This window comes from Haliotis rufescens, unplaced genomic scaffold, assembly GCF_023055435.1.
Source record: "Haliotis rufescens isolate VD_foot unplaced genomic scaffold, xgHalRufe1.0.p SCAF_12, whole genome shotgun sequence".
NCBI classification, from domain to species: Eukaryota; Metazoa; Mollusca; class Gastropoda; order Lepetellida; family Haliotidae; genus Haliotis; species Haliotis rufescens.
The window spans coordinates 38,726,857-38,747,622 of NW_025963802.1; the positions used below are offsets into that span (position 1 = coordinate 38,726,857).

A 20,766-nucleotide genomic window follows, 5' to 3' on the forward strand; every position below is an offset into this window, starting at 1 on the left:
AAGGGTTTTGTCACTTTTATTTAATGGCACCAGTAGTTTTACAATATACAAATTTCCCTACATATATATGCACGTGATAAATATTTATTTCGACATGTGTTACTATTTAGGTATAAATGTATGTTACAGCTGGTTTACATATATCTTATAATATCTTTTCATATCGGTTGTAATTGCAAAGTGTAACTGTGTCTTATTGTAATAATATTCTGATGAAGTGATGGTTCAAATTGACCTGAGGGATTTACGTCATTTTGAACCGCCTAATGCGTGAGGAAAGCCGGCGTCATGCGAGTCTAGTCATGTACGTACTACGTTGGTTAAACCCTCGATGTCAACAAATCAGGACATTACAAACGTTCATAGGATTCTGTCACACCTAAGGGGCGATAATCGTCATAGCGAATTGCGGAGCCACAGACAAAATGGGCCCCTTGTGCCCGTTTTCATGTTATAACATTTTCACATGACAGTACACTGGTGTCATAACGCGATACATAGTTATAGTCAGATATTGTGTAATTGCAGTTGATTCAGAACAGAACCCAACAGGACAAGCCTCTGTGGTGAAAGTCCCTTGATATGACATATTACTGGACAAGAAACCCGTTAAGGTCGAAAAGTAACCCGTCTAAGTCTACATCCACGTTTACGTTTGTGTCTAAATCTACGCCTACGTCTCTGGCCATATCTACGTCTACGTCTCTGACCATATCTACGTCTACGTCTCTGACCATATGTACGCCTACGTCTCTGGCCATATCTACGTCTACGTCTCTGGCCATATCTACGTCTACGTCTCTGGCCATATCTACGTCTACGTCTCTGACCATATGTACGCCTACGTCTCTGACCATATCTACGTCTACGTCTCTGGCCATATCTACGTCTACGTCTCTGGCCATATCTACGCCTACGTCTCTGACCATATGTACGCCTACGTCTCTGGCCATATCTACGTCTACGTCTCTGGCCATATCTACGTCTACGTCTCTGGCCATATCTACGTCTACGTCTCTGGCCATATGTACGCCTACGTCTCTGGCCATATGTACGCCTACGTCTCTGGCCATATCTACGTCTACGTCTCTGACCATATCTACGTCTACGTCTCTGGCCATATGTACGCCTACGTCTCTGGCCATATGTACGCCTACGTCTCTGGCCATATCTACGTCTACGTCTCTGACCATATGTACGTCTACGTCTCTGACCATATATACGCCTACGTCTCTGGCCATATCTACGCCTACGTCTCTGACCATATGTACGCCTACGTCTCTGGCCATATCTACGTCTACGTCTCTGGCCATATCTACGTCTACGTCTCTGACCATATCTACGTCTACGTCTCTGACCATATCTACGTCTACGTCTCTGGCCATATGTACGCCTACGTCTCTGGCCATATCTACGCCTACGTCTCTGGTCATATGTACGCCTACGTCTCTGGCCATATGTACGTCTACGTCTCTGGCCATATCTACGCCTACGTCTCTGACCATATGTACGCCTACGTCTCTGGCCATATCTACGTCTACGTCTCTGACCATATGTACGCCTACGTCTCTGGCCATATCTACGTCTACGTCTCTGGCCATATCTACGTCTACGTCTCTGACCATATGTACGCCTACGTCTCTGGCCATATCTACGTCTACGTCTCTGGCCATATCTACGTCTACGTCTCTGACCATATGTACGCCTACGTCTCTGGCCATATCTACGTCTACGTCTCTGACCATATCTACGTCTACGTCTCTGGCCATATCTACGTCTACGTCTCTGACCATATGTACGTCTACGTCTCTGACCATATCTACGTCTACGTCTCTGACCATATGTACGTCTACGTCTCTGGCCATATCTACGTCTACGTCTCTGACCATATCTACGCCTATGACTGTATCTGCAACTACGTGTACGTCTACGACTGTGGCTGTTTCTACGTCTACGTGTATGTCTACGTGTATGTCTATGACTGTATCTATGTCTACGCCTATGACTGTATCTGCATCTACGTGAACGTCTACGTCTGTGGCTGTTTCTACGTCTACGTCTATGACTGTATCTACGTCTACGTCTCCGTATGTGGCTGTTTCTACGTCTACGTCTATGACTGTATCTACGTCTACGTCTCCGTCTGTGGCTGTTTCTACGTCTACGTCTATGACTGTTTCTACGACTACGTATATGACTGTATATGCATCTACGTGTACGTCTCCTTCTGTGGCTGTTTCTACGTCTACGTCTATGACTGTTTCTACGTCTACGTATATGACTGTATATGCATCTACGTGTACGTCTACGTCTGTGGCTGTTTCTACGTCTACGTCTACATCTATGACTGTATCTACGTCTATGTATAAGTCTGTGGCTGTTTCTACGCTTACGTCTACGTCTATGACTGTATCAACGTCTACGCCCCGTCTATGGCTGTTTCTACGTCTACGTCTATGACTGCACCTACGTCTATGTCTTTGGCTGTTTCTAAGTCTACGTCTATGACTGTATCTACGTCTACGTCTACGTCTACGACTGTATCTGTATCTACGTGTACGTCTACGTCTGCGGCTGTTTATACGTCTACGTCTATCACTGTATCTACGTCTACGTCTTCGTCTATAGCTGTATCTGCATCTACGTGTACGTCTACGTCTGTGGCTGTTTCTACGTCTACGTCTACGTCTATGACTGTATCTACGTCTATGTCTACGTCTCTGGCTGTTTCTACGTCTATGACTGTATCTACGTCTACGTCTGTGACTGTTTCTACGTCTACGACTGTATCTACGTGTACGTCTACGTATGTGACTGTTTCTACGTCCACGTCTATGACTGTATCTACGTCTATGACTGTATCTGAACCTACGTGTACGTCTACGTCTGTGGCTTTTCTACGTCTACGTCTATGACTGTATCTACATCTACGTCTGTATCTATGTCTACGTATACGTCAATATCTAGATCTACGTCTACTTCTAAGACTATATACACGTCTACGTCAGTGCCTGTACCTATGTCTAGATCTACATCTTCATCAATGACTATATCTACGTCTACGTGAGTGCTCGTCTATGTCGACGTCAATGTCTAGATAAACCTCTATGTATATTTCTTTGTCTACATCTTTAACTACTGCCTATGTACATATACTTCTACGTCTACATCGGCGTATACGCCACTGTTGTACGTGTACGTGAATGTTTACGTTTACGTGTAGGTTTACATCAACATCTCTTTGGAGTGATTCGACTCTTCTCTGACAGTATATGTTGGTCCTTGGTCCTTGGATCCATGGTCGTTCAATCCCCGTGGGTCCCCGTCTTCAACTTAAAAAAATAAGGGACTTTCTACTTGACTCCAACATTAAGCGGTCACCCCGTGATATAACTTAAATGCTGTTCAAATCTGCGTTTAATCTGTGCGTCACAAATACCATAATGCGGCAGGTCTATGACGTACACTATTCATTTGACACTGTGACAAACTTCCCAAACAATAGATCCCAAATATCGCTTTGTTTTCTATCACATTTGCTTTTCAAATGCAGTTTGAGCCCTTATATTCATAATTCTTCAAAAATAACAAACAAAAAAACACAATACAATGTGAAACGAAACATCAATGCTCTGAACCGCACTGAACAACAGTCAAACCCGTTAATAATTCATGACTCACTTCTTCACGTATCTAGATCGCGAACACATGGTGTCCCCACCGATTTTCAGTTGTACATTTATATAATTTCATCCTTGTTTTGCCTGTTACAGTGGAATCTGTTTCGGCAGATAATCGAGATTGATTATTCTCTTGCGTTGACATTTTATATTATATACTCATACATAGACCGACATCTGCTTCCTGCTCTGGAAATTCTGTATGAAAGGAGGACTTTACTGGGCTTGTGGCAAAAGGTATTTTATCAGTGTAAATGGATTATTTTGTTTTTTTACCAAAAGCGTTGAGGGTCTATCGTAGTACTCGGACATACTTTCATTGTCAGCTTGTATGAGAGAAATACTTTTAGTCATAAAGCGCTAGCAACAACACATTTAAGGACATATCGATTTATTAACCTTTGCGTAATACGAACCTGCAACCTCTTGATTTGTAATCCTTCACGCTACCACATGTGCTACGGTGCTGTTGTCGTCATAAGTGTTAATTTTCCTAGTCATCATTAACCTAGTTTGGGTGAGTTGAACGTTAATATGTTAATATTGTACCACGTTTGTTGCAAATCCTGGTGTTACGTGTCGTGCAAGTGCCTGTGAATCAGATTTGCACATCTAATTTCAATTTAAATTAGAGATTATATCCATATTTGACATATTGCCTGATGGTAATGCACTTTATTCAAACAGGATTAATTTCTTAACATGTTTAAATGTGTTTAAATTCTAAATACACTCTTCAAAAAAAGAAACGCACAGGTAGATTTTTAGTAAGTTTGTTGTACCTAATAAAAGATATATATATATATATATATATATATATATATATATATATATATATATATATATATATATATATATATATATATATATAATATTGGAGCTCGATAGTCACATGTTGTCGCTGTGCAAAGGCATTTAAAACTGTTCATTGTCATGTCACATAAGGCCACAAGGTTGCGCTGACCTCAGTATCTCGTGTGACCGCCCCGGGCAGCAATCACGGGTCTGCATCTCCTCTGACTGACTGGATAAGTGTACGACATCTGTCCTGCGGAATTATTGCGGATTTCTGTTTGTAACGCGTTGGCCAGTTGTGGGAGTGTCTGCGGTCGATCGATTTCATACCAGAGGTGTTCGATTGGGTTGAGATCTGGGGAATTTCCCTGACACCCCCTCCTCCCTTCACACACACACACACTATGACACTACCGCCACCGAAATTATCGAATTCACGTACACAATGTGGAGCAAAACGCTCATTTCGACGATGATAAACACATTGTCTTTCATCTCGCCGGTGAGGAAGAAATCGTGATTCATCGCTAAACCACACTCGTCTCCAGTTTCTCAAATTCCAATGCTGTAAGGTATGACACCAACACAAGCCTCGCTCTCGATGGTTCTGTTGCAAAACAGGAACGATAACTGGTCTTCTGGGTCGGATTTCAGCCTCGCGAAGATGTTTCCTGACAGTCTGGTCCGATATCCTCCTGAAACCATGGATGCGTCCTGCAGTCTCGATTGCGATGACGTTTGTGGAACAGTCGAATGCAGCGATCCTGTGCAGAGGTGGTAACTCTTGGTCGGCAGGTTTTCGGACGGTCTACAGTCGAATTGAACTGTGTGTATCGGTCCCAATTGCGGCAAATGGTGCTAGCGTGCAACAGAAGACTGCGATTCCCCTCTTTGGATACGTCCTATGGCGATGTTCCGATCTGCAGCGCTGAGTCTCGTCATTTTCAGAAATGGGCTTCAGAAATGGGCTTCACACATTGTACCCATGTCGGGAATCTCACCCGGGTCTTCAGCGTGACGAGCGAACGTTTTAACCGCGTGACTACCCGACCGCCCTTCATGTGTTTAGACCTTTTAGATAGAACACACCATGGTGCTACATATATTAAACGTACGTCAGTGTTAGTGGGTCATGTACATAAAAGTGACAAAACCCTTTCCATATTCAGGACATATCACCCAAAAGAAGAGTCCGTTGCACAGCTTTGACCATATTATAAGCATGGGTCTATGAATCACCATCCAATAGTGATGATACCAGTTGTTCGCGAAATGGTGAACGTATACTGCACCACCGGTATTACCCGTAACAAACACATGCAAAGGCAAGTTAACTGTTGACCTGGGATCGTATGGTACAAGTCTAAATATGGAATTGCATCTGAAATCATTTTTGTCACTGATACGTCAAATTCGGAAATGTCCTCAACATGTCTACCATAAGACTTTTTGAAAGCTTTACGAAGGCCTTGAATGCTGTAACCATGACAAAACATCTTTTGTATACGTATGACGCTCTTTGAAATGTTTGTTGAAAGCGCATACTCGATTGTACATGTATCTAAAGAGTTGTCAAATGTTGACACCAAGTTGTGTGAGTGAGCAATATCACGGCGGGGGACACCAGAAATGGGCTTCACACATTCTATCCATGTCGGGAGTAGATCCCGGGTCTTCGGCGTGAGGAGCGAACGCTTTAACCACTAGACTACCCGTCCGCCCCTGACACCAAAGGCTGGAGCTGCTGGACTATTGCTTGACGAGCAGCTGGAGGTTTATACGATCATTTGAAGAGGGACTGTGGTTCGTGGTGTAGTCAGGCGAGGGCCATCTTCCCGAGGCAAGAGAGTTAACTGACTTTAAAATGCCAGTTTCCACCCTTGCCGAACTAGGCTGGAATTACTGGGCTCGATCGTAGCGCCACCAGTGGTTATTACGTGTTATGTCCCTTCTATGCCTCTCCTATGGACCAATCAGGTTCCACCTCTCAGTATCACTTGCATTTGCTATAAACAAAATGGCGGCGCCCAGTCCAAAATGGCGGCTCCTGATCGTTGCCTTTCGTACAATAAAACACTGCAGGGAGAAAAAAACCACTCGGGGCTGCGCCCCATGGCTTTTTCTCCCAGCAGTGTTTTATTGTACGATAAACAACTCTCACTCGTCGTTTAATTCTTAAATACACTGTGTCCCATACCTCAATGTATCTTTTGAAACTATCAACATATGCCATTAATCTAATATTGATATATGTCTATGATACCCTCGATACCTGTTTTGAAATTTACACACAAAACTTCTGTATGTTCTCCAGATGGCCGCTCATGTGATGCAAAGAAGCAGATGAATCATTTGAAAGGGAAGACAAATATAGAATTGCTCAATCATAATATATCGAGGTCGGTTGATATAAGTGCTTCGCGGATTTACACAATATGCATACCGGCCTTTACGTTTATACCGGACCCGTGAAGATCCGGGGTAGAAAAGGTCTTCAGCAATCGATGCTTGCCGTAAAAGGCGACTATGCTTGTCGTAAGAGGCGACAAACGGGATCGGGTGGTCAGGCTCGCTGACTTGGTTGATGCATGTCATCGATCCCAATTGCGTGGATCGAAGCTCATGATGTCAATCACTGGATTGTCTGGTCCAGACTCGATTATTTACAGACCTCCGTCATATAGCTGGAATATTGCTGAGTGCGGCGTTAAACAACGAACAAACAAACAAACAAAACGTTTATACCCCATGAACCCATTTTTTATATTTAAGTAAATTCTTAGTTATGTTACTACAGGATTTTCCCTCCGTGACGTCATGCGAGAACGTCGCGACTTCTCTACACTGCCGTTATATTCCCAGCAGCTTAAATTCTTGCCCAATTTACCAATTTACCAAAGTTATTTAAGTTATGAAGTTAAAAACACTAAAAGGCCATGTGTATGTTAGAGTTAGGAAGACAATTGTCACAGATACCGTTCGTTCGCTATTCTTGAAACAATTGAATGGTAAATATTTTCATTCTAAACATTGTGTTTTTGTCTCCACATTTGCGTTATTAGTTGTTTATCGCCGCACTAAAAAAAATTCCAAATTTTTGACGACATCCTGTAAATAATCCGGTTTGTTCCAGAACCTCCAGTGATTGATATAATGAGCAACGATCCGCGCCGTCGCGTACAATCATACGCAATGCTGCAAGGAACAAAACTGAAAACCCGATTCACACAACTTTTCTCTTACCAAAAGCCAAGGTTGCTTTGGTACATCATCGATTTGTCGAATCCTTTTATTTGTAGAAACTATCGATAGTCTAGCAAGGTATCGATGTCTATTATTGATGGTATTATTTAGGTGCCATCAATAAATTGCCATCGCTGTACTTGCCACATGAACTTTTGAACCGAGTTGATATTTCGATAAATGGTTTTACCGTTATATACTGGGATGTTGTCGCGTGTCCAAATTCTGTAGAAGTATGATATTTCAAACTGCATTTAAATATTAATATAAAGATCTTTTCTGATATAAGATATCCTGTAAAACATGACATAACTATATCCTAGACTATACTCTTACATGAATATATAAAACATTGAACACACATGCCAATAGCAATTGAAATAAGTGTTATTCGATATATGCTTGGCTTAATCTTGCGATAGGTATTCAGTAAACAGGCCACTCTCACACATCTGGTCGTTAGCGGTTGTTCACGGTCAATGACAAGTGTATGTAAATAAACGTATGCGTCTTTTTCTGTGACCTGACTTGTCAAGCATTTAGGCGGTCAATGAAAAGGGCATGCCATGTCAATGGACAGCTTGCGTAGACCCTTGTATATATATATATATATATATATATATATATATATATATATATATATATATATATATATATATATATATATCTCATTCTCCCTCTCTCTCTCTCATTCTCCCTCTCTCTCTCTCTTGCTCCATCTCTCGCTCTTTTTTTCTCTCTTTCTTTTTCTCGTAATCTTTCTTTCTCTCTCTTATTCATTTTCTTTCTCTTTCGATTTCTCTTTCTTCCCCCTTTTCTCACTCACCCTCATTCTCTTTCGTTCTCTCTCTCTTGCTCCCTCTCTCTCTTGCTCTTTTTCTCTCTCTTTCTTTTTCTCTTTCGATTTCTCTTTCTTCCCCCCCCCCTCTCTCTCTCCCTCTCTCACTCCCTCCACAGCGTTATATGCAACTTACGAGTTTATTTTATAATGACAGTTAAATGAATGTTTATTGGGTATTCGAACCCACAATCATCGGTTTCCGGCGTGCCCAAGGGACGCAACTCTGCACAGCGAATCGCGGCCCCCGTTTTGTTTGTAAGACTACAGAGTAGTGAAATACAAATTTCAGGTAATTTTGTTGAAATATAGCTTTAGAGGCCAAACATATACAGAGAAGCCTTATTCCAGACCTTGTATATCTGGAAACCGCTTCTAAAGAACGACCGTGTTGGGAATGCACTGCGACAATGCATTTTCATCTAACGTCACTTTGCTTTGGACCCCTTCTCGAACAATGAAACAATTAGCATTAACTAGCCAATCAGCATTAAGCAATACGTATAATACTCAGTGAGAATATATGAACACAAATTCACCCATGTCCGTGTCCCTGTGGGTAATATTACTAGATAACTAGCGGACAATCTATTGTTCGCCTAACTATTCAGTTCACGACACACACCTCTCTCAAACATACTTTGTACAGCGTACACTGCATTTACAGGAAAGATTTGTTAACATTTCCAACGGGCGCGCCGGTGAAACAGTCATCTAATTGGCTGTGCAGAGTTGCGTACTTTGGGCACGCTAGAAACTTATCTGGGTTCAAAATTGCAGTTCGTCCCGATTATGTTTCTAGGTTGTCAGCACCATACCCGTGCTCGTGGGTTTCACCGAAGTGGTAAACATCTGAGACCTGGATCACTTCGGGCTTTCCTCCCACATTAACCTGACATGTCGTGATATGACTGGAATACTATGAATAGTACCAACTTATCCTCAGGGACATTAGAAGCTAACATTGGTATATATAATTTTTCAGCGTATATCATATTTATTTGTCAGTATATATCAATTATTTGTTCTAAAATTGAAAACAATATATTTACTATTTTCTTCGAAAATGCGTAACTTGAGTGTTAACATCGTTTTATAAAAAGATAAATGCACCTCTATACACATGCGATATTTCATAACTTTATATAATTGTTAATCGTGTGAAAACATCGGCAACACACATTTTATTAAACTAGTAACTTATCCCAATGACAGTTAACATCGTAACAATTTAGACCCGCTTTCTACTCTTACGGCATGAATAGTGGGGCGGTTAAGGCTGGATTTTTAGTCAAAATTGTGCACTTTGGGTTAAAACCACCAAATTTGGCACACTTATACATTGAACCATTCCGAACATTTCTGGATATTGATCCACCTCCGCAGCGCCACCTGGTGGTAGAAATACAAAGTGCACAATTAACCTTAACCGCCCCACTAGTAGCTTCAAACAGTCTATCGTCGTGTGTGTTTTCGTCGCTGTTTTGCGTTTTGCGCCAAATAATGTCTGTTTCAAAGGTGATCAAGACAGGTTGTTCTTCTGCATTGATGTTTTGGATTTACATAAATCAACAACATTAATCAACATAACAACGAAAGACGTTGTGTTTTTTCCGTTTATTGCAGATATATCATTATTCGGATTGTTGTTTTGTTCAACACCGGTCCCCCATGTACATGCTCTCAGTATTAGTTGATACATACAGTGAACCCTCGATATCTCGAACTCCATTGTCAAGATGCATCGGCACATTAAGTCAATATCAGCACTCCGTATGTCTCGATGTACGGATAACGACATTTGTTCGACTGTCTACTTCGAATTAACGTGGTTTCAGTGTATCTTCGTTCAACAAGCTGATATTGTAACGGTAGTGTCATCTAGTAGTACGTCATAACATCACCGAACGCATGACCTGAAAACATAAATACATATATATATATACTTTAAAATGTGTGTGTATGCACGCTTCACAGGCTATATTCGAGACCACATCAAGGTATTCTAAATGACAAAGGTATGTAAAAATTACATTGTGAGATAGTAATTTAATTTATTAACCTGAGATATTATGCCTGTCTTTACATGAAATCTATAAAAGCTTTCGGATTTGAAGTAAACACATACCAATCTTAAGACTATATGATAAATCGTCCGAACTAAAACTACAGCCGAAGATCCGGGGTAGAATAGGTCTTCAGCAACCCATGCTTGCTGTGAAAGGCGACTATGCTTGTCGTAAGAGGCGACAAACGGGATCGGGTGATCAGGCTCACTGACTTGGTTGATGCATGTCATCGTACCCCAAATGCGTTGATCGATGCTCATGATATCAATCACTAGATTGTCTGGTCCAGATTCGATTATTTTAAGACCGCCGTCATATAGCTGGAATATTGCTGAGTGCGGCGTTAAACAAGAAAACAAACAAAACGTTTATACCCATGAACCCATTTTTTTATATTTAAGTCAATTCTTAGTTATGTTACTACAGGATTTTCCCTCCGTGACGTTATGCGAGAACGTCGCGACTTCTCTAGACTGCCGTTATATTCCAAGCAGCTTAAATTCTTGCCCAATTTACCAATTTAGCAATGTTATTTAAGTTATGAAGTTTAAAACACTAAAAGGCCATGTGTGTGTTTTCGTTAGGAAGAAAATTATCACAGACATTCTTTCGTTCGCTATTCTTGAAAACAAGAACAAAAAACCCACACAAAAAAATTAACTAAAACTACATTCAAACGTCTCTGTCTCGAACTCATATTGAATTGAATTGTAAATGTTACAAACCGCATTAGTAAAAATGTGAATGTTCTGTTTCACTTGTTTTCTGTACACGTAAAGTAGGCCAACGAATCATTTCAAATTCACTTTATCTTGGTGTTGGGTAATCTTGTACCACTACAGTACTATCTCGACATGTTTTCACTGATTGTAAACGAAAATCCAGATATATGAACTGTATGCTTAATGAGTTACCCCAACCCCTACAACGAGTGTCACTGATGAGAGAGAAAGTAAATAACTTTCCTACATTCACGCTGACGTTTTTGAAAGTTGCTTTAATTAACTGAACTCTACACTTGCAGGAACAATGTATTGTGATACCCGATAGTGGGGTCATTTGAGAAAGTGTCTGATGCTTCTTTTCTATGATTTGCTTTACGGAATAAATACCTGAATAAATTAAAATAATAAATACAACATGGAGAACTTGTAATATTTTACCCATTGGTTCATATTAGATATTACTAAAAGGATCAATAAGCAGAAAATAAAAAATAACTTTATTTCACCTTTGTGAAATGTTAAGTTGGGGAATTGGAGAACCAAGTGAAACATAAACGACTAACGGCTAAGAATTTCGGAACCAGCAATTTTTATAGCACTGTCGTCTAGCTTTTGAGCTTTTCAATCTGAAAAAAACGATTTCCGGATTACCTTTTTTCACAATTCCAAAGCCGTGGAGCAGGTTCCCCCTCGTCAAAGCGCCAAACGGAACTCCAAAACCTCCATATATGGCTCCATGGTCCAGGATAGAGAGTTGACCATAATGTCCAGAAAGGAGGCCATAGGCATGTCCATAGTCTCCATACATCATGGAGCCTTTTCCAGCGTACAGACCCAGAGGCTTGTACCCGTATGGTCCAAGATTGTTCCCATAGGCACCGATACCTCCGAGTTTCGGGTACAAGACTTTCCCCCCTGCATGCTTCCACAAGCCATGAACGCCGTAATACCCATTACCGTAGAGATTGTTATAGAGGCATACGCCACTGGAGCCGTATTTGCCCATAAATAGACCCCCGTGCCCGTAGGTTCCCAAGTCGTAATAAAGGGGTAGTCCCGACGCCTTCACCTTCTTGGCATAGCCGTATCCGTAGCCAGTTGGTACAGCCGTTACAGTTGCAGACCCCAGGACTAGGGTAAGAAGAATGTAAATCCGCATCTTCCCCGGATCTGTGACAAAGAGGAGTAAATTCCATGACGTTAAATTCATATCCAAATATCAGTACAGTCACCATCGGATATAACCAATACTGATGTGACGAACCATCGGTTACACCGAACTCATTACATGGATATTTGTATAACTAACATAACGAATATATGTGTCGATATATAACGTTCAATCATTATGTACCTGGAATATTGTTCAGTTAGACCTTTTCTGTAAGATCCTGTCATCCCCAATGTTAACCTGCTCAGCAAGGAGAGTTGATTTCCGTTATAATATTCGCCATGATAAAAATAATGAAATAAATTAAAAAAATAAGAATCCATACCTACTTGACACCTATGGCGAAAAGACTCATCGTCATATCTTTTTTCGACGCATGCGCACAATTCAAACGTTCCCGGCAATCACGACCTTAACAGCTCGCGGATATATTAAACCAGTCACGTGACTGATTCAGCCTTGTGGGGATGGATCTTGTCAACTGTGATTGATGGATCCTACGAGCTGGGCTGTTTTACGTTCATTGCGATGTCTGAATGAAACTATATTTAAAGTCACACTGTGACAGTGTACCTAGATATTATTTACTCTTTCATTTGGATAAAAGCGTAAAGGTTAACATAACCAGTTTCCTTGTTCATGCTATCAACCACTGATTTTCTTACCAGAATTGTTTTTTTATAAGGAGCTGTGGTAAAGTTGATCTAAATGAAACTATATTTAAAGCCACAATGTGACAGTGTACCTAGAGATGATTTACTCTTTCAATTGGATAAAAGCGTAAAGGTTAACATAACCAGTTTCCTTGTTCATGCTATCAGCCACTGATTTTCTTACCAGAATTGTTTTTTTATAAGGAACTGTGGTAAAGTAGATCTAAATGAAACTTTAATTAAAGCCACACTGTGACAGTGTACCTAGAGATTATTTCCTCTTTCAATTGGATAAAAGCGTAAAGGTTAACATAACCAGTTTCCTTGTTCATGCTATCAGCCACTGATTTTCTTACCAGAATTGTTTTATTATAAGGAACTGTGATAAAGTTTATCTAAATGAAACTATATTAAAAGCCACACTGTGACAGTGTACCTAGAGATTATTTCCTCTTTCAATTGGATAAAAGCGTAAAGGTTAACATAACCAGTTTCCTTGTTCATGCTATCAGCCACTGATTTTCTTACCAGAATTGTTTTTTATAAGGAACTGTGGTAAAGTAGATCTAAATGAAGCTATATTTAAAGCCACACTGTGACAGTGTACCTAGAGATTATTTACTCATTCATTTGGATAAAAGCGTAAAGGTTAACATAACCAGTTTCCTTGTTCATGCTATCAGCCACTGATTTTCTCACCAGAATTGTTTTTTTATAAGGAACTGTGGTAAAGTTTATCTTAATGAAACTATATTAAAAACCACACTGTGACAGTGTACCTAGAGATTATTTCCTCTTTCAATTGGATAAAAGCGTAAAGGTTAACATAACCAGTTTCCTTGTTCATGCTATCAGCCACTGACTTTCTTACCAGAGTTGTTTTTTTACAAGGAGCTGTGGTAAAGCTAAAATATATTCTGACTATGATCTTTTAGATGTTCTTTGTTAGAGCTGGTACGGACACTTAACAGCGAATTGTGGATGTAATAAAACATATCATATTCCTGATTTGAAGTCAGTGCACTGGCTCCGACTTTAGATCCTGTGTAAAGCCTATCGATGCTACTATAGATATATTTGATCTCTGTACAGAAGTACCAGCCTGTTCGATGCCTCAGATCTACTAATAAGCTACAAATATTTGCTGCACCTCTCAAATAAAAGTATGTTGGTTCCCGATCCGTTTTATTTTCTGCACCAAAGTGATGAAACTATTTACCGTAGGATATCAGGATTTGGTCTTCCCTCCAAACCTTTAAATCAAACTTGAAAGCCCATCTCTTCAGAAAAGGGACCTGTACAACTGCCCTGTAGTTATGAACATATACGACGAGTGGAGTGATGTTAGCGCGTAACAAGTGGACAATTTCTATTATAATTATTATTATCATTAATGTAAGAACGTTTTGTGAGCTGCATTCATTTGGAAATTCTGCTCGTGTCTTCCTGACTGTCATTTTATCGTGGATACTGTTGTTTTAAAATTGCAACCAAATTTTAATCTTATGATCAGATATGATGCTGTATGTTAAACAGACATGTTGCGCTACCACGTCACTGTCTCAACACTGTAAAACGCGATGACATCCCTGTACTTGCCAGTGGGTCAATAGAAAATTGATTGTTATTTGCCGCATATGTTCCCAATGTGCCTGCCATTAAATCTGTTTGTGAGGTTGTAACACGATATATGACTAATTACTGAAACGCCACAGATTGTCCGTGGATTTCATTAATTAAAGCAATTTGCAAGTAATATCATCATAAACATTAATAAAGGTGAATATGTAGTGGGTGTCACTATGAACCTGCACATACATCACTTACAGTGCATATGAGTGTACAAAAACGAATCAATATATTACACAGCATTGTGTATTCTAAAGAAACAGATTTTATGATGGTTTATACTTAAACGTGATTTCATGCGACAGTGACATCAAAAGTCATCTAGAAACGTTAAACATCACACATGCGACTGATTATCTTTTGAAGGCACATCACATCACATCATACCATTAGGTTTCATTAAGACCAGTGCCAGTTGTGTGTGAAGGCACTATGTTGGTCATCCATCCAGTAATGTGTGAACACATCACATCATACGATTGGGTTTCATTAAGATCAGTGCCAGTTGTGTGTGAAGGCACTATGTTGGTCATCCATCCAGTAATGTATGTACACATCACATCATACGATTTGGTTTCATTAAGATCAGTGCCAGTTGTGTGTGAAGGCACTATGTTGGTCATCCATCCAGTAATGTATGTACACATCACATCACACGATTGGGTTTCATTAAGACCAGTGCCAGTTGTGTGTGAAGGCACTATGTTGGTCATCCATCCAGTAATGTGTGAACACATCACATCACACCATTGGGTTTCATTAAGACCAGTGCCAGTTGTGTGTGAAGGCACTATGTTGGTCTTCCATCCAGTAATGTGTGTACACATCACATTATACGATTGGGTTTCATTAAAACCAGTGCCAGTTGTGTGTGAAGGCACTATGTTGGTCATCCATCCAGTAATGTGTGAACACATCACATCATACGATTGGGTTTCATTAAAACCATTGTTAGTTGTGTGTGAAGGGATTGTTGTTCCTCTAGCCAGTAATGTATGTACACATCACATCATACGATTGGGTTTCATTCAGACCAGTGACAGTTGTGTGTGAAGGCACTATGTTGGTCATCCATCCAGTAATGTGTGAACACATCACATCATACCATTGGGTTTCATTAAGACCAGTGCCAGTTGTGTGTGAAGGCACTATGTTGGTCATCCATCCAGTAATGTGTGAACACATCACATCACACCATTGGGTTTCATTAAGACCAGTGCCAGTTGTGTGTGAGGGCACTATGTTGGTCATCCATCCAGTAATGTGTGTACATATCACATCATACGATTGGGTTTCATTAAAACCAGTGCCAGTTGTGTTTGAAGGGATTGTTGTTCCTCTAGCCAGTAATGTGTGTACACATCACATCATAACATTGGGTTTCATTACGATCAGTGTCAGTTGAATGTGTGAAGGCACTATGTTGGTCATCCATCCAGTAATGTGTGAACACATCACATCATACGATTGGGTTTCATTAAAACCATTGTTAGTTGTGTGTGCAGGGATTGTTGTTCCTCTAGCCAGTAATGTGTGTACACATCACATCATAACATTGGGTTTCATTACGATCAGTGTCAGTTGAATGTGTGAAGGCACTATGTTGGTCATCCATCCAGTAATGTGTGAACACATCACATCATACGATTGGGTTTCATTAAAACAATTGTTAGTTGTGTGTGAAGGGATTGTTGTTCCTCTAGCCAGTAATGTGTGTACACATCACATCATACGATTGGGTTTCATTAAGACCAGTGCCAGTTGTGTGTGAAGGCACTATGTTGGTCATCCATCCAGTAATGTATGTACACATCACATCACACCATTGGGTTTCATTAAAACCAGTGCCAGTTGTGTGTGAAGGCAATATGTTGGTCATCCATCCAGTAATGTATGTACATATCACATCATGCCATTGGGTTTCATTAAAACCAGTGCCAGTTGTGTGTGAAGGCATTGTTGTTCCTCTAGCCAGTAATGTGTGTACACATCACATCATACGATTGGGTTTCATTAAGACCAGTGACAGTTGTGTGTGAAGGCACTATGTTGGTCATCCATCCAGTAATGTGTGAACACATCACATCATACGATTGGGTTTCATTAAGACCAGTGACAGTTGTGTGTGAAGGCACTATGTTGGTCATCCATCCAGTAATGTGTGAACACATCACATTATACGATTGGGTTTCATTAAAACCAGTGCCAGTTGTGTGTGAAGGTACTATGTTGGTCATCCATCCAGTAATGTGTGAACACATCACAACATACGATTGGGTTTCATTAAAACCAGTGCCAGTTGTGTGTGAAGGCACTATGTTGGTCATCCATCCAGTAATGTATGTACACATCACATCACACCATTGGGTTTCATTAAGACCAGTGCCAGTTGTGTGTGAGGGCACTATGTTGGTCATCCATCCAGTAATGTGTGAACACATCACATCATACCATTGGGTTTCATTAAGACCAGTGCCAGTTGTGTGTGAAGGCACTATGTTGGTCATCCATCCAGTAATGTGTGAACACATCACATCATACCATTGGGTTTCATTAAGACCAGTGCCAGTTGTGTGTGAAGGCACTATGTTGGTCTTCCATCCAGTAATGTATCTACACATCACATCATACCATTGGGTTTCATTAAGACCAGTGCCAGTTGTGTGTGAAGGCACTATGTTGGTCATCCATCCAGTAATGTGTGTACACATCACATCATACCATTGGGTTTCATTAAAACCAGTGCCAGTTGTGTGTGAAGGCATTGTTGTTCCTCTAGCCAGAAATGTGTGTACACATCACATCATACGATTGGGTTTCATTAAGACCAGTGACAGTTGTGTGTGAAGGCGCTATGTTGGTCATCCATCCAGTAATGTGTGAACACATCACATCATACGATTGGGTTTCATTAAGACCAGTGCCAGTTGTGTGTGAGGGCACTATGTTGGTCATCCATCCAGTAATGTGTGAACACATCACATTATACGATTGGGTTTCATTAAAACCAGTGCCAGTTGTGTGTGAAGGCACTATGTTGTTCCTCTATCCAGAAATGTATGTACACATCACATCATGTCATTGGGTTTCATTAAGATCAGTGCCAGTTGTGTGTGAAGGCACTATGTTGTTCCTCTATCCAGTAATGTATGTACACATCACATCACACCATTGGGTTTCATTAAGATCAGTGCCATTTGTGTGTGAAGGCATTGTTGTTCCTCTATCCAGTAATGTGTGTACATATCACATCATGTCATTGGGTTTCATTTAAACCAGTGCCAGTTGTGTGTGAAGGCATTGTTGTTCCTCTAGCCAGTAATGTGTGTACACATCACATCATACGATTGGGTTTCATTACGATCATTGTCAGTTGAATGTGTGAAGGCACTATGTTGGTCATCCATCCAGTAATGTATGTACACATCACATCATACCATTGGGTTTCATTAAAACCAGTGCCAGTTGTGTGTGAAGGCACTATGTTGGTCATCCATCCAGTAATGTGTGAACACATCACATCACACCATTGGGTTTCATTAAGACCAGTGCCAGTTGTGTGTGAGGGCACTATGTTGGTCATCCATCCAGTAATGTGTGTACATATCACATCATACGATTGGGTTTCATTAAAACCAGTGCCAGTTGTGTGTGAAGGGATTGTTGTTCCTCTAGCCAGTAATGTGTGAACACATCACATCATAACATTGGGTTTCATTACGATCAGTGTCAGTTGAATGTGTGAAGGCACTATGTTGGTCATCCATCCAGTAATGTGTGAACACATCACATCATACGATTGGGTTTCATTAAAACCATTGTTAGTTGTGTGTGCAGGGATTGTTGTTCCTCTAGCCAGTAATGTGTGTACACATCACATCATAACATTGGGTTTCATTACGATCATTGTCAGTTGAATGTGTGAAGGCACTATGTTGGTCATCCATCCAGTAATGTGTGAACACATCACATCATACGATTGGGTTTCATTAAAACCATTGTTAGTTGTGTGTGAAGGGATTGTTGTTCCTCTAGCCAGTAATGTGTGTACACATCACATCATGTCATTGGGTTACATTAAGACCAGTGCCAGTTGTGTGTGAAGGCACTATGTTGGTCATCCATCCAGTAATGTATGTACACATCACATCACACCATTGGGTTTCATTAAAACCAGTGCCAGTTGTGTGTGAAGGCACTATGTTGGTCATCCATCCAGTAATGTATGTACATATCACATCATGCCATTGGGTTTCATTAAAACCAGTGCGAGTTGTGTGTGAAGGCATTGTTGTTCCTCTAGCCAGTAATGTGTGTACACATCACATCATACGATTGGGTTTAATTAAGACCAGTGACAGTTGTGTGTGAAGGCACTATGTTGGTCATCCATCCAGTAATGTGTGAACACATCACATCATACGATTGGGTTTCATTAAGACCAGTGACAGTTGTGTGTGAAGGCACTATGTTGGTCATCCATCCAGTAATGTGTGAACACATCACATTATACGATTGGGTTTCATTAAAACCAGTGCCAGTTGTGTGTGAAGGCACTATGTTGGTCATCCATCCAGTAATGTGTGAACACATCACAACATACGATTGGGTTTCATTAAAACCAGTGCCAGTTGTGTGTGAAGGCACTATGTTGGTCATCCATCCAGTAATGTATGTACATATCACATCACACCATTGGGTTTCATTAAGACCAGTGCCAGTTGTGTGTGAGGGCACTATGTTGGTCTTCCATCCAGTAATGTATGTACACATCACATCATACCATTGGGTTTCATTAAGACCAGTGACAGTTGTGTGTGAAGGCACTATGTTGGTCATCCATCCAGTAATGTGTGAACACATCACATCATACCATTGGGTTTCATTAAGACCAGTGCCAGTTGTGTGTGAAGGCACTATGTTGGTCATCCATCCAGTAATGTGTGAACACATCACATCATACCATTGGGTTTAATTAAAACCAGTGCCAGTTGTGTGTGAAGGCACTATGTTGGTCATCCATCCAGTAATGTGTGTACACATCACATCATACCATTGGGTTTCATTAAGACCAGTGCCAGTTGTGTGTGAAGGCACTATGTTGGTCATCCATCCAGTAATGTGTGAACACATCACATCACACCATTGGGTTTCATTAAGACCAGTGCCAGTTGTGTGTGAAGGCACTATGTTGGTCATCCATCCAGTAATGTGTGAACACATCACAACATACGATTGGGTTTCATTAAAACCAGTGCCAGTTGTGTGTGAAGGCACTATGTTGGTCATCCATCCAGTAATGTATGTACATATCACATCACACCATTGGGTTTCATTAAAACCAGTGCCAGTTGTGTGTGAAGGCATTGTTGTTCCTCTAGCCAGTAATGTGTGTACACATCACATCATACCATTGGGTTTCATTAAGACCAGTGACAGTTGTGTGTGAAGGCATTGTTGTTCCTCTAGCCAGTAATGTGTGTACACATCACATCATACCATTGGGTTTCATTAAGACCAGTGCCAGTTGTGTGAGGGCACTATGTTGGTCATCCATCCAGTAATGTATGTACACATCACATCATACCATTGGGTTTCATTAAGACCAGTGCCAGTTGTGTGTGAAGGCACTATGTTGGTCATCCATCCAGTAATGTATGTACATATCACATCACACCATTGGGTTTCATTAAAACCATTGTTAGTTGTGTGTGAAGGGATTGTTGTTCCTCTAGCCAGTAATGTGTGTACACATCACATCATACCATTGGGTTTCATTAAGACCAGTGACAGTTGTGTGTGAAGGCACTATGTTGGTCATCCATCCAGTAATGTGTGAACACATCACAACATACGATTGGGTTTCATTAAAACCAGTGCCAGTTGTGTGTGAAGGCACTATGTTGGTCATCCATCCAGTAATGTATGTACATATCACATCACACCATTGGGTTTCATTAAAA

General features: G+C 40.6%; 1 protein-coding gene and 1 long non-coding RNA gene across 4 annotated transcripts in view; one reads left to right on the forward strand and one right to left on the reverse strand.

Moving 5' to 3' along the window:
* Positions 1–20,766, forward strand: part of LOC125378365 — a 49,226-nt gene that overhangs the window by 402 nt on the left and 28,058 nt on the right. The window lies entirely within an intron of this gene.
* On the reverse strand, positions 10,159–12,932 carry LOC124136627 (shematrin-like protein 1). Of its 3 annotated transcripts, none has more exons than XM_046502608.2 (3): positions 12,847–12,932; positions 12,002–12,520; positions 10,159–10,472 (listed from the first exon to the last, which is right to left on the reverse strand). In XM_046502608.2, the coding sequence occupies exons 2-3, from the start codon at positions 12,507–12,509 to the stop codon at positions 10,438–10,440; spliced, it is 543 nt and encodes a 180-aa protein (XP_046358564.1). In that variant the 5' UTR covers positions 12,510–12,520; positions 12,847–12,932; the 3' UTR covers positions 10,159–10,437. The 3 variants fall into 3 exon arrangements, with proteins under 3 accessions (XP_046358564.1, XP_046358565.1, XP_046358563.1); XM_046502609.2 differs by having other exon boundaries at positions 12,851–12,889; XM_046502607.2 differs by lacking the exon at positions 12,847–12,932 and adding an exon at positions 12,705–12,845.

What these genes read in the sequence shown, in the direction of transcription:
- LOC124136627 (XM_046502608.2), bottom strand. Translation starts at nt 12,509, where the DNA reads ATGCGGATTTACATTCTTCTTACCCTAGTCCTGGGGTCTGCAACTGTA. An exon ending in CTTTGGAATTGTGAAAAAAG is followed by an intron (nt 10,473 to 12,001) that starts GTAATCCGGAAA and finishes TTATGTTTTCAG; the next exon opens with GTCATGCGTTCGGTGATGTT.